The sequence below is a fragment of the Hesperophylax consimilis genome, chromosome 15 (genome assembly GCF_061612785.1).
Source record: "Hesperophylax consimilis isolate HC1 chromosome 15, BYU_Hcon_1.0, whole genome shotgun sequence".
Taxonomy (NCBI): domain Eukaryota; kingdom Metazoa; phylum Arthropoda; class Insecta; order Trichoptera; family Limnephilidae; genus Hesperophylax; species Hesperophylax consimilis.
In genome coordinates, this window is record NC_142850.1 from 30,827,344 (window position 1) to 30,840,139 (window position 12,796).

Genomic DNA, 12,796 nt, shown 5'->3' on the forward strand with positions numbered 1-12,796 from the left:
GCATCGTGATTTGAATAAACTTGTTATTTATATATCGTTTTATTAAATGTTAATTATTTTTATTGTTAATCAATAATAGTAATTTGTTTGCCTTTTTTGGTTAGGATTTCGTAGAATATGTTTCAGAGCTTTCTAACCGCTAATAATAATTGAATTCGTGGTTGATATTTATAAATACAATATCGGTTCAATTTATTAGTTAATCGATTAAAAAATGTTTACCAATGGAATATTGCACACGATGATTTACTTTGAGAAACAAACCCATTAGTTATATTATATTGATTAATTCATTAATCATAATCCATTATTCATATTTTAGATAAAATTAACATATTGTGTTGACGTGCGTAATAGGTACAATAACAATGTAAATTAAATATGTTTTGGAATAATTTGTAATATTGGGACTTAGGCAATAGGCATTCCCAAAAAAAAGGGAACCAAGGAGGAGTGGAGAGGAGAAATGAGGCTTTCTTCCCTTATGAGGGACTTCAGGGAACCAAGGGGGATTGGAGAGGAGAGATGAGACCAGGAAGATTTTGGAACCAGAAAACAAAGCCACATATCCAATAATAACCCTGGTAAACTTTATAAAAAGGTACCGGGTTACTGTTAAAGGAATGAGGTAAAATGGGAGACAGCACAATGGGCATATGGCCTAAGTGCTCACGGAAAATTTATATAAACAGTCTCCGCCATAAAAAAAAAGGTTTTCAGATACGAGAGGTATATTTTGTATTTCACCTACCTAAAGCACACCGCTGATCCTTTAAATTTTGATATTATTAACTTTATTAATTTTTGTGATAGCCCACTTGTATCCTCTGTACTGTAAAGGACGCATGTATTAGAAAGATATCTAACAACGGAACTCTCAGTGGCCATTCATAAGCCGAGTTTTAAGATGTACCTATTTTGTAATCGATTTTGTAATATTATGATGAGTATGTTGCATTGTGTAGAAGTCAATTAATTACAATTATAAAAAGTTCATGGTTTATGGTCATCTTTTACAATCGGTTTTTGGGAAATTGTCATTTTTTGTAATGTTGTGGTGAGTGTGTTACATTGTGTAGACGATAATTAATTACGCTTGTAAAATGTCATGGATTTGATTGCATTAATATCATTTCCCAACAATTGTATAAATTTAATTAAATAGGTGAAGCCATTGTTGGTATGTGTTTTAATCGGTAATTGTAAAGACATAATTAATTAATTCGATTTTCTGTTAGAAACAGGAAAAAACATCATGGCTAAGTTTAAATGTTCAATGAATTTTGAAAATGGCCTTGAACGGAGCTTGAAACAGCTGTCATTAAAATAAATAAAATACTTGCAGAACTTGATAATAAAAGTATTAAATTTGATAAATATTTGACCTTTAAAAAAATTATGAAAAACTACATATGAATAAAATATTTTTACGTAGGTACTTACCTACACAAACATTGTGAATGATTGGAAATAAGAAATGAATTTTAAAATTTCACCGGCATATGCATGCCTAAATAAATTCGTTTAGTTTGTATATGAGTTCCAACTTCCCAGAGCCAGTAATACTACAATGTTTGTGTATAATTTTCGATAGCTCACTATATATATTTTTAAAACTGCTAAATATTCCATTACTAATGTGACAATACCCATGCCAAACTATAATGTATTCAAACATTTATTGGCGCTTAAGAAAGTTTGAATACGGTGAATAATTTGTTTTGATTCGCGAATCGATTTGGTACCCATCATCAGAGGTTAATATGGGCCACTGTTAGTTTCTAAATTGTATTATAGTTTCCTATTCATTCCGAGAAATTGTCATTCACCATTCAATAACCACAAGAATAATCGGAATTCAACATCGGAAATCCGCTGTCAGTTATTAGTTATTAGTTGTAGGTAGTCAGTTATTATGAGGATAATGGTAGGTACTTGATTGGAGAGTTATAAGGCAAATGAAATAGTTTAATGCATCGGCAATATTCTTTGTTTTTAAATTTCCAGTGGCTTTATGTAATATGGTAATTCATTTTATTTTTATTCTTGCTTGGTTTGTGTAATTTTACGTGATAACTGATTTATCTTCCAGTTACTGTTAAAATTTGCTGACAACGTTAGACTGTCAAGACTAATTTAATGATAATTCATTAGTTATCTCTTAAATAGGCCAATTATCTTTCAGGTGTCAGGACTTACCGAGTAATAATTACATGAATGCATAATACGATTACTACGAAATAGCGAACGATCAAGGAAAAGTCATTGCACGCAAATATGAAATTTATCCCAAAAAAGGATATCATTGTTTAATCAATAAGGGAAACTCAGTAACTGCATAAATTAAATGCATGCCTCATAAAGTTTAATGTTCATATGAGAAAAATTCATACATCTACACGTGTAATAATTATAACGGGTTTTGACGGTATTTTACGTAAAGTAACAAGGTGTGTGGATCCTTTTACTTAATTCATATCTATGGTTTCGGTTTGTAGCACCTCTAGTTTTTACGCATTAACCATTGTGCATTGGTTAGATTGCCATCAATGGAATTTTTTAGGAAACATTTTTTCTCACGCGTGCGATCGGATCACAAAACCTGACGAGTTGAAATTTAAGGAGGATTCAATCCTTGTTCAACAACCCAGAACAGTGACGGATCCGCTCAATTTCGTCAGTATTAATTTAAAACTGACGTTTTAATCTTTGGACAAGGAGGAATCGTAAAGCTTCTTCCAATCCTGCACAACATTGGGGACAAAATTGACAAGGCGATCTTAGACTGACAAGCAGATTATTTGCGCATTTCTAGCCGATAAGAGTTGCTACCAACAGCTGTTTTCAACCGGTATCACATTCCGTACTTAAGAAAGTCCCTTTTTGCCAGTCATTTTAATTTAAGATGCAATTTTTATTGAACATAATTCTTAAATGCTTAAATCTTTCTTTCTGTTATATAAAAAAAAAACATCCTTTACAGAGCTTTTGTTTGTATATTTTTTTCAATTATTGCAATCTAATCCCGCGGAAACAGGTATTTTACACGTTTTGACGTGGTTTGATAATAATACGTCTCTAAAGTTTTTCATAAAGGAATGTACATCATTTGTGCAAACTCGTTACAAAAATGTTAACTATTGTTCAACTGCCAAGATAAACTAAATCATTTTTAAAATACATGAAGTCAGTGTCTTCTGTTTTCAACCGTCAATACCAACTTTACAAGTATACATAAGAGGGAAAAAAAGCAGTTTTGAAAAAACTTTCGCTTATGGTTGTTGATTTCTTGATCTACAGTAGTGGGCAGAAGGAGGTATCAGTCAGGTAGTTCTACCTACTTAGCGTACGCTTTTAATCAGGTTTCTGAGAGTTGGATTACTTTTGACTACGAGTTTACGTAACGTTAGTAATTCGTGTTCTGCCAGCACATTGTTTATCCTAAATAAGCTGATAGGATTCTTATAAAATTTTTGAATGCAAGTATTTTGTTCCAAAACAATCTTAAGTCTTAAAAATATTGAATTGAAACCGATATGCCAAACTTATTTCATTTGCAAATGGTTGCATTAGTCCTCGCACCCAAACAAGTATGTTTCTAATTAAAAATAAAACCAAATTTGCTCTCAAATCATAAGATTTATTAGTTGGTACTTAAATACCCATTACCATTATCTCAATGATAATTCTTTTGTCAAACTTTCTACAGGCAGGTAGGTATCATAATATCATAAAAAATCGAATAAGAATGACCAAATAATCTAAATAAATCACCATCTTGAATCAGAAACGGAACGTTCAAACAAATATACAGACAAGAACTGAATAAATCAAAATAAAGCTGATCTGCTAAGTGCTTACAATATAGGTGCGTTATTGATGATTTATATTAATTTAATTATTAGGTTCATGTTAACCCAATCGTTCTAGTTTAGGCAATTGTGTAAAACATTTCATCTTATATAAACCGCTTCGATTCCCATACTTACGTTTTTATTTAGTTATAGGTACTAGTTTCTACTTTAAGCCATGAATAATTCAAAAGTATTGTCACGTGGTTTTTCATCCATCAATCAAAATTCCTATCAGCTGCTGTACCAAGTTGCATTTTAACACGTGGAACAGACTTGTGGTTCAAAAGGTATACACTAAAAAAACCGTAACCGTCATTTTGACGACTGCCAGACGGTTAGGTTCAGTAAGCCGAATTCGTTAACAAATCTTACAACCATTTTCCTCCATGTTTACCACATACCCATTCCACCTAAAAATAACCGAAAAATAAAACTTTTAAAATACGATAGTGCTTAATAAATTAAAAAAATAAGAAAATCCTAACAAACCCATTGGCAAAAAGTACATTGGATATTATTAAAACGCAAATGTTTATAACAAATGAGTGCCTAGTTAAATAAAGTAAAGAATTTTATTAATTGTTAGATTTATTTTATATTAAACAAAAAATTTCACTCACGTGTGATCCAGCCGTCAATATGACGGTAGCGGTCTTAATATGTATGGAGCAGTACCCGGTCATTAAAGTGTTAATATTCACCACGATTTTACTATATATATTTATTTATCATGTTTTAATGACATCTCTCATAAGTAAAAGTGTAACTTATTTAATGCGTTATATTATGAAACGAGCGGCAAAATTTAAAATTATTGTGATGTGTTTATTGGTATTTATTAAATTATTGTATTTAATTGGAAATCGTATCAATTATTATCAATTTGAGATCTGCACGTAAGTATGTCGGTAGTTTCTGATAGCGAATAATATGCGGAAAGAATATTATTATCATCATTATGGTGCCAATTTCTCCGTTCATTTATGTTCTTATAAACAATCAAATATGCAACAGTCAGCAATAGTTAATACAAACAATTATTATTTTCCCCGTCAACTAAAATTATTGATAACTTGATAACCATCGATTCGCAGTATTTGAAATACCAAATTATGCAAATTTAATCACTCTCATTAGAGCAGGAACTTATTTTTTGTAGATAAAATTTAAATGATTATTGAATTGTGAAGCTTATAATATAACTAACTAACTAACCATCACGCCGTTCGCCGCAGGGATAGGCAGAGAGGACTGACTGCCAAACATCTCGGTCTTGGCATACACTCCTTACCTCATTCACATTCATACATACTCTTCTATTATTCTGACTCATGACACTCAAGTATGTGATTCACTTAGCCACGTGTCGTTTAATTGTTACTTTCAACAGTTTTTCGTCGATAACTTTATTATAGGTCAATGTTTCAGAGTGCCATTTGTACGGATCGCAAGAGTCACAACTGCCCGGACAAAGAGGAACTGTGACACTGGGAAATGGGAAATAATATCAGGTTGAAGGAAATTGAGAATGTGCTGAAGGAGAAGGAAAGGTAGATGAATATTGAGACGTAGGTAAAAGGCTAATCGCTCACCAAAGATAGCTTAAGCTATTTCATGCCACTTTATGATCACGAACCATTTCACCAGTGCTATACTGTTAGGACGGGTTGTTTCGGAGAATTTGAACAATTCATCAAATTTCAACGTTCATTTTCGGGTTCTGTGAAAGACTTATTCAAGTTCTGTTTTTATATCATTGTAGGCTAGTTGCTTGACAAAACTGAAATAAAAACAGAACTTGAAAAAATCTTTCACAGAACTTGAAAATGAACGTTGAAATTTGATGAATTGTTCAGTTTCTCCGAAACAACCCGTCCTTAGTATGGTTGACTCTGGAAAGTGGCACAAAAAATAACTTATTTAATTCTGTATTCGAACAATCCAATAAAAAAAAAACTAATTTCGTTTGTTTGCATGCGTCCCGCGTAACTTAGGTTCAGTGAACTCTGGAACACAGATTTGATTTGAATTTGAGTGTCATTTTTTAAATTGTAACTGTGAACAATACAGTCAAGCGATTAAGTATCTACATAAAATATAATGTTTTAACACAAAATTATTATAATTATCATTCTCGTGATTTCAACTGATGTGTCAAGAATTCAGACTATCCAGTGATTTTTCACGGGTCTGCGCTATTATATTTATATTCACTCAACGTTTACACTAACCCACGACATCTATGAAAAGGTCTTATAATATATTGCAACAAAGATTGTCTAAAGTTAAAGTCAAAAAGGCTCAACTGCCAAAAAAAAACAATGCTACAAACTACAGACAGTTATTGTCTATTATCGTTAATTGGCTTCCCATGTCAACAATTCCTTCATCATAAGAAATCATTGAAACCATTCTTGTACTTACTAACAAAGACACAGAATTTTGAAAGTTTGTCCGTATTAGGAACATTTTGTACATAATAATGAGCGAGTTGACGGAAGTGGTTTTCTTGTCATTTGGAGGAACTACATACAATTCTTGATGCTAATGACCATTACTTAATTAAAACATAAGACATACAAGTTTAACGACACTGTTCTCCGTTCATTAGTATGAACGCAGGAGGTGGTGTACAGTTTTGATGAGAAAGTTAGTCTAGAATTGTCTAGAATAAGATTCTTCTTCGTAAAACTATTGAACTGCACATCGCAAAAAGTTGATTATAATTGAAGTATTGTTTTTTTTTAATATCGTAACGATGAAATTCTACACTAAAAATTGTTGTAGATGCGAAAATTACTTTACATTATTAAGAAGGAAATTATTTTATGAAAAATACCAAAACCCAGGATTGTACTCATTGTACTGAATGCATTGTGTTGCGTAATATACACAAGTGAAGAGTTTTAAAAAGTATTTGATTATTAAATCTATATTCCTGGGTGACATTGTTTATGTAATAATTGGTTTAACTGAGTATTAAACCTTCCTACCCAGGAACTGAAGTCGACAACTATACCAACCTCGACAAATGCCGATCGGGTAGGACCGACATTTATTTCGTAGATTAACTGCCGTAATATAATTCGATGTCATATAAATATGTCGGCAAGTGTCTACGTGACTGCCACCGAAAGTTAATACAATGCATTGTCATCGACAACTAGTCTATCTGCAGAGATATCAGATGTCGGGAAGGGGGTTAATTTCCGTTACCAAGATTTGCATTGTTTCATTAATTCCAGAAATTCAAATAGATGTGTTATATGTTAAAAATATACAGGTGTTCCGGGGATAAAGTGCGCTAACTTCGGAGGTTGTGATTCTATTTGTTTTTAGAACCAAAAAAGGTGTGTAACTTTTTTCGAAATACGAATATTTTAAGGTAGTTTTTAGGTTCAAAAGTTGAATTGTTAGTATGGGCAAATAATACCATCATGTAGAATCACCTCCCGAAGTTAGTGCACTTTACCCGCAGACACCCTGTATAATATTTATGTATTTACCAAAAGAAAATAAGTACATAAGTGATTCTTTCAGAATGTACTCATAGTCAACAGGGTATAATGACCTCTTAGGGCCGGCATATCAGTCGCTCTATATCATCGCTTGGTTGTTATGACGAGCTTAGCATATCATCCGATCGTAAGCATAGATATCACCAATATTACTCGTTTTGTCTGTGATTTAAGTAGAGAAACGTGTTTTTTTGTAAAACCACACTATCATCACGATAATTCAACATGTCAACGACCGCTGTTTATTTTTACGCCGGTTTGAATAACGAGTTGATTTTTGAAAGTCACCCACAATCAGCACGATCCTAAATATGAGGAACCTAATTGTTAATAGTATTAGTTTTGCTGTAGTCAATTCATCAAATTATTGTACAACGAATTAACTGAAAAGACCGTTTTAGGTTGAATCCTGTATTAATTAGTATTATCAACATTCTTCATTGCACAAAGAATCAGCGAAGTCCACAATAAAATAAGGCAATTTACTGTCAGTTTGAAGTCGATACTGATAAATGTAGAATTGTTCTAGTTTCTGTATTATTTTATTTTTCTGTTACATACTATTCGATGGCTCACTAGGTATGTTCGGTTCTTATAATCGATGAAAAAGTAAAAATTAAATAAATTAGGCGATTTACTATCTGTTTGAAGTCGATAGTGATAAAAGTAGGCAAATGTTTACGACATATCAAATTCGATCGACGTGTCACTGGAACTAATCGTTTGGAGCTAGCAAGGATTAAGCGGCCGAATTAGCACGCTTAAATGTTAGCAAGTATCATCCTAGTTAGCGAGCATAAAGACCAACTAATATACTGGCGCTAATAGTAACTATTGAAATGTGTGAAGCGCTTCACATCTCTATTAGAGAATTCTCAATATTCACCACTCGTTGAGCGGGTCGATTCATTGTCACAGTACGTGATAAACTTCAGACATTCTTTGCAAAGCAATAAATAATATCGCTACCGACATTATTAATAATCTAAACTGTTCGTTTAAAGAAATTCGTTTTTCTTTACTTGACAGATTCTATTACTCAGTAGGGACCAGATTTACTAGTTGGAACCTAATGGTTGGTTATATGCAGACGGGTATTGCTTCAAAACCGGATTTCTTTAAATCATTCCTCCAAAGAAACTCATCAGCATTAGTATTGAACTTGAAAATGCCGGTAGGGTCATTATCTCCATAATCTTATGACCTTTCTCACTAAAAATTGATTGTTTTACACATCTCCTAAAATAACTAATAAAGTTGAGTCATTTTGTGTACAAAAAATAATTTCTGAAATTTATGGAATTAAACACTGTTATATCACGATTATACTTTTTGCCGTAAAAATCCCAAATCATATCTTCAATATGACATGATATGTTTGTTTAGTTAGGTACAAAGCGTAGTTATAATGTTCAATTTAATCTTCACGTATTTCAGTTTATACAGGTATATTTGCCCTGACACTTTAATACTGAAAAAGGTTGGAGCTTTGGATAAATTATCGTGATGTTCCTATATAAAGTTAGAATATTTCGATTTAGACATTGGAACATCGACCGTCAAGCAAAGTAACGTTAGTAAAATGAAATGAAACTATTGTCTATCAAGGGGTCATTAAATGCACTTTCAATTGAAATCAATATTATTATTATTTTTTTAATGATAAACAAAGTTTTTTATGCAAAGCACAAAGGATAACAAATTATTATAAGAAATAATTGGTCGCCTGAAATATCCATACAAATTGAAAATATCTCCCGAGTAAAAATAAATGCCTCCGACGGGAATTAAACCCGCACCTTCTAATGTCCGGTATAGTGCTCTGGACCACTGAGCTACGTCGGCTTATTCCCAACACGCCAAAAAATTTAATATGTACTAGTAATTCAATCAAAATTACAGCTTATTATATTTTTATTGCTTATAATAATTTTAAATCAATATTGTTTGGGTTAGATGTATTGACTCGGGGCTCGAGGCTCGGGGCTTGAGGAAACTTACGCTTGAAACTTATTTTCGAAGAAATAACATAACAGAGGAATACCTTAGAGGCATCTTGTTGAAAAAATAAAGACGAACATTTTATCTCCGTTGTATTATTATCTAGACATACCGCGCATTTCTTTTTCACTTTCTTTTTGTATTGTATGTTTTCAATCGGATTAATACGGACACATTCGTAGAAAACTACTTGTTGTAAAGATGTAAAATGTAAAGGAGGAATCGAATAAAGCGGTGAATTGGCTTTTATGTGCAATGCTTGACTGCCGTTTGCCGGTGAATTGAACATGAATAATTGAATTATTCATGCCAGCACGGTTTAATGCTCTTCGGTGATAATGATCTTGAGTTTTTAATAATAATAGTTCAGTTGTACTTTAGTTTTTTTGCGGATGTTTTCTTATTTAAATTTCCTCGTTTTTCTGGAAATCTTATTCTTCACCGTCTTCAGATATAAACATAGGCCTACATCAAATATTCAAATTGAATATTTACCGACATTTTGTTCTCATCATCTTATTTGTGGGTTGCCTATGTTTATTTTCCCCAACATAACGCTTATCTTTAATTTATTAACGTGCCCAATAGATTCCCATATGAATTAGAAAATTGGGAAAGTACTAATGCTTCTATAGTTTTGATTCTAAACCAATCTTACGCTTTTTATTTCGCAAGTAGACGCTTTTGTACATGTATGGCATTATATGTGACATTAATTTAGCATCTAAAAATACAACGTTGACATTTTATTTATAAATATTCCCAATTTCACTTCGTGCTTGCTTCTTAAAATATATCGTTTGACTTTTTTTTCATTTAAAAGACTGACTATTATTCAAGTTTTTAAGTTACATGTTGCAGTTTTTTTAACATAACTTCAAGTTTCGTTTGTGTAAAAGTGGTCATTGTTATTACGCATACATTTGTCACTATGAGTTTCACTTATAAAAAACAGTAAATTATAGATTTAGCAAAATATGTGAAAACAATTTGTGGGTATATTTTTGCTCGTATACAACAAATAATATTACTTCCAATATAGGGGTCAGTGTACTACATAAGAACGGAATAGGGGTTAGAATTGATAACTTGAAGGCACTCGATGGAAAGCCAAAAACATTAATAAAAAATTATACTGATTTGGTTTTGGGGTATTATGAACAAACAAAACAAAAAATATCTCAAATTATACCATTAATAACAAAGTTAACAACAACCAAATCAACCTAATAAAATGTTGATAATTAGGTTGTTCCCTATTGCCAAAAAACACTCTCATTCCCATTCTCTACGTACTCCTACTGCCTCCTCCACGCTCATTTTTTTGCAAATCTATGTAAAAGCTTAATATATTTGTAACACATGTTATTGCAGATTTAAGTATTTAGTATTGTGTTGCCCTAAAGAAGCTACTGTTTCGTAACGCTGAAAGCTTTTTTCGCTCCAACTAATAAGAAGGCTAGGATTCAAATTTTACTGGTTTGAATCTGCGCAGTGTTGCTGGTGCCGTAGCGGCAACGTCATCTAATGACGGTTAACAAAACACCGTACTGATCGATGTGTGAATTCGTATGTTATCCGGAGTTATAATTAATGCAATTTTATACGAGTACCTGTGAATACCTCCACCATACGAACGCTGCCAACATCCCAACCAACTCTTCCGTAAGTCACATTTGCGAATACCTATTTTTTTGGTTCAGCGAACAGAGCGTTAATTTATATAGGCATATACCTGCCTAGATTATAACCCTTATAATATAATTTATGTGTCGATAATCTACGCGAATATCGCACAGCTACGGTTATAACGAAACCCAGTCGGCATTAAATATAGTAATTAAAATGGTTTTTACTAAGTATCTGCTTCACATGAACAAATATTACTTCCCTTTAAAATATGAGTAACCTTTCTTTTCTGATAACATCATGTTCACAACATATTAACCAAACCACGAATAATTTCCAAACCATACCTTAAGTACATTACCATGTTATATTTTGATCTGTTTAAATGATTATCAAAACGTGAACTGTCAAGAGAGTGTGATAAGTTGTTAACATTTTCTAGAATAAGGTTAGAGAAATTGATTTCACAATGAATTAGAAATTGAACATGAGATTACTGATAACTTGAAATAACTCGATCATTACAAATTATATTTCTTCTAATTTAACGTTATGCGTTATTGTACTTTTGTTATGTCTTTAATCATGCAATAAACTACTTTCATTTTTAAAACAGTTTTTCATTGCCTTCCAGATATATCGATAAAAAATTAGATCAGTTTCGTTACTTTCTTTTTAAATAGCGATCTAGTATGCAAATGGCTCTTTACCGGATATGTTTTGTTGTACCTTGTTTTGGGTTACAGTTGCAATGAAAGTAGTATTTACGATGAAAAAAATATATTACGCAACAAAAATCATCAAAAACCATAGAGTAAGGTTTTGCTTATGAAAACTTCGATTTAACTAATAATAATTTCGATTTAAAATGAAATTAAAATATATCGCACACCTAGATAAAGGGTAGCACAACTCGAAATAATTCAAAATTGAGTTATTGCGATTTTCGGAATCTGCGTCGAAAACTACACAAACTACAAAGACACCTGTTTTAAAATCTCCATCAATAATAATGTGATGGCGATGTAAGTTAGTCTTTCTGAGTTGCTCCACGTACACCCACCACCAACAACAGTAACACATCACCAATTACGACATACCAGCAGTAGGGGAAGGTGCTGTCAATACGCACAAAGACTGGATTATTTCGACTTAGTTTTGTATTCGTGATTAACTGCAGTCATAAAGCGTGAATTATTTTAGTTGATTTGGTATTCATGATTGAACCTGTCTTGTTTCTCGGGCGTTCTACATATCAACTCCAAATACTCCGGTTTTGTTTACAAAAGTAAGTAATTTTAATTTTACTAATTCATTATAGTTGATTAATTTGAGTTAATAAAATTATTAAACAATGATTTAGTCACGAATACTAAAATAACACGAACTTAATTAATAAACAAGTGATACGTGTATTTGATGATAAGTAATTGAGCAAATAAATATCCTAGTAAAATAACATACAACATTATATAAAAAATATTTTTAATCGGTCACATAAAAATCGAGTAAAATGTTTTTTGCTGTTCCTGAAAAAAGAGGTATTTTGAGTTGTACTACTCTTCATCTGGGTGTGCGATATATATAGATATATATATATATATATATATATATATATATATATATATATATAATTCAGTGGCGTGTCTCTGTGTAACTCCGGTTCAATAACCCTGTAAAACTGAGATATGTTTTGATTTTGAAAATTGATATTGTGGAACGATTCCGACAAGCGATAAAGTAGGTCATAAATTATTTTAAAAATAAATAATTATAGTTTTTAATTTGTTTAAA

General features: G+C 31.8%; 2 protein-coding genes across 2 annotated transcripts in view; one reads left to right on the forward strand and one right to left on the reverse strand.

Moving 5' to 3' along the window:
• Nucleotides 1–12,796, reverse strand: part of LOC149417623 (uncharacterized) — a 46,327-nt gene that overhangs the window by 26,459 nt on the left and 7,072 nt on the right. The window lies entirely within an intron of this gene.
• LOC149417624 (uncharacterized) overlaps nucleotides 11,903–12,796 on the forward strand; it is a 149,916-nt gene continuing 149,022 nt past the window's right edge. Inside the window, exon 1 of the mRNA XM_089640110.1 lies at nucleotides 11,903–12,290. Within this exon, the coding sequence (XP_089496236.1) occupies nucleotides 12,220–12,290 (71 nt within the window). The 5' untranslated portion in view covers nucleotides 11,903–12,219. The remainder of the gene's footprint in view (nucleotides 12,291–12,796) is intronic.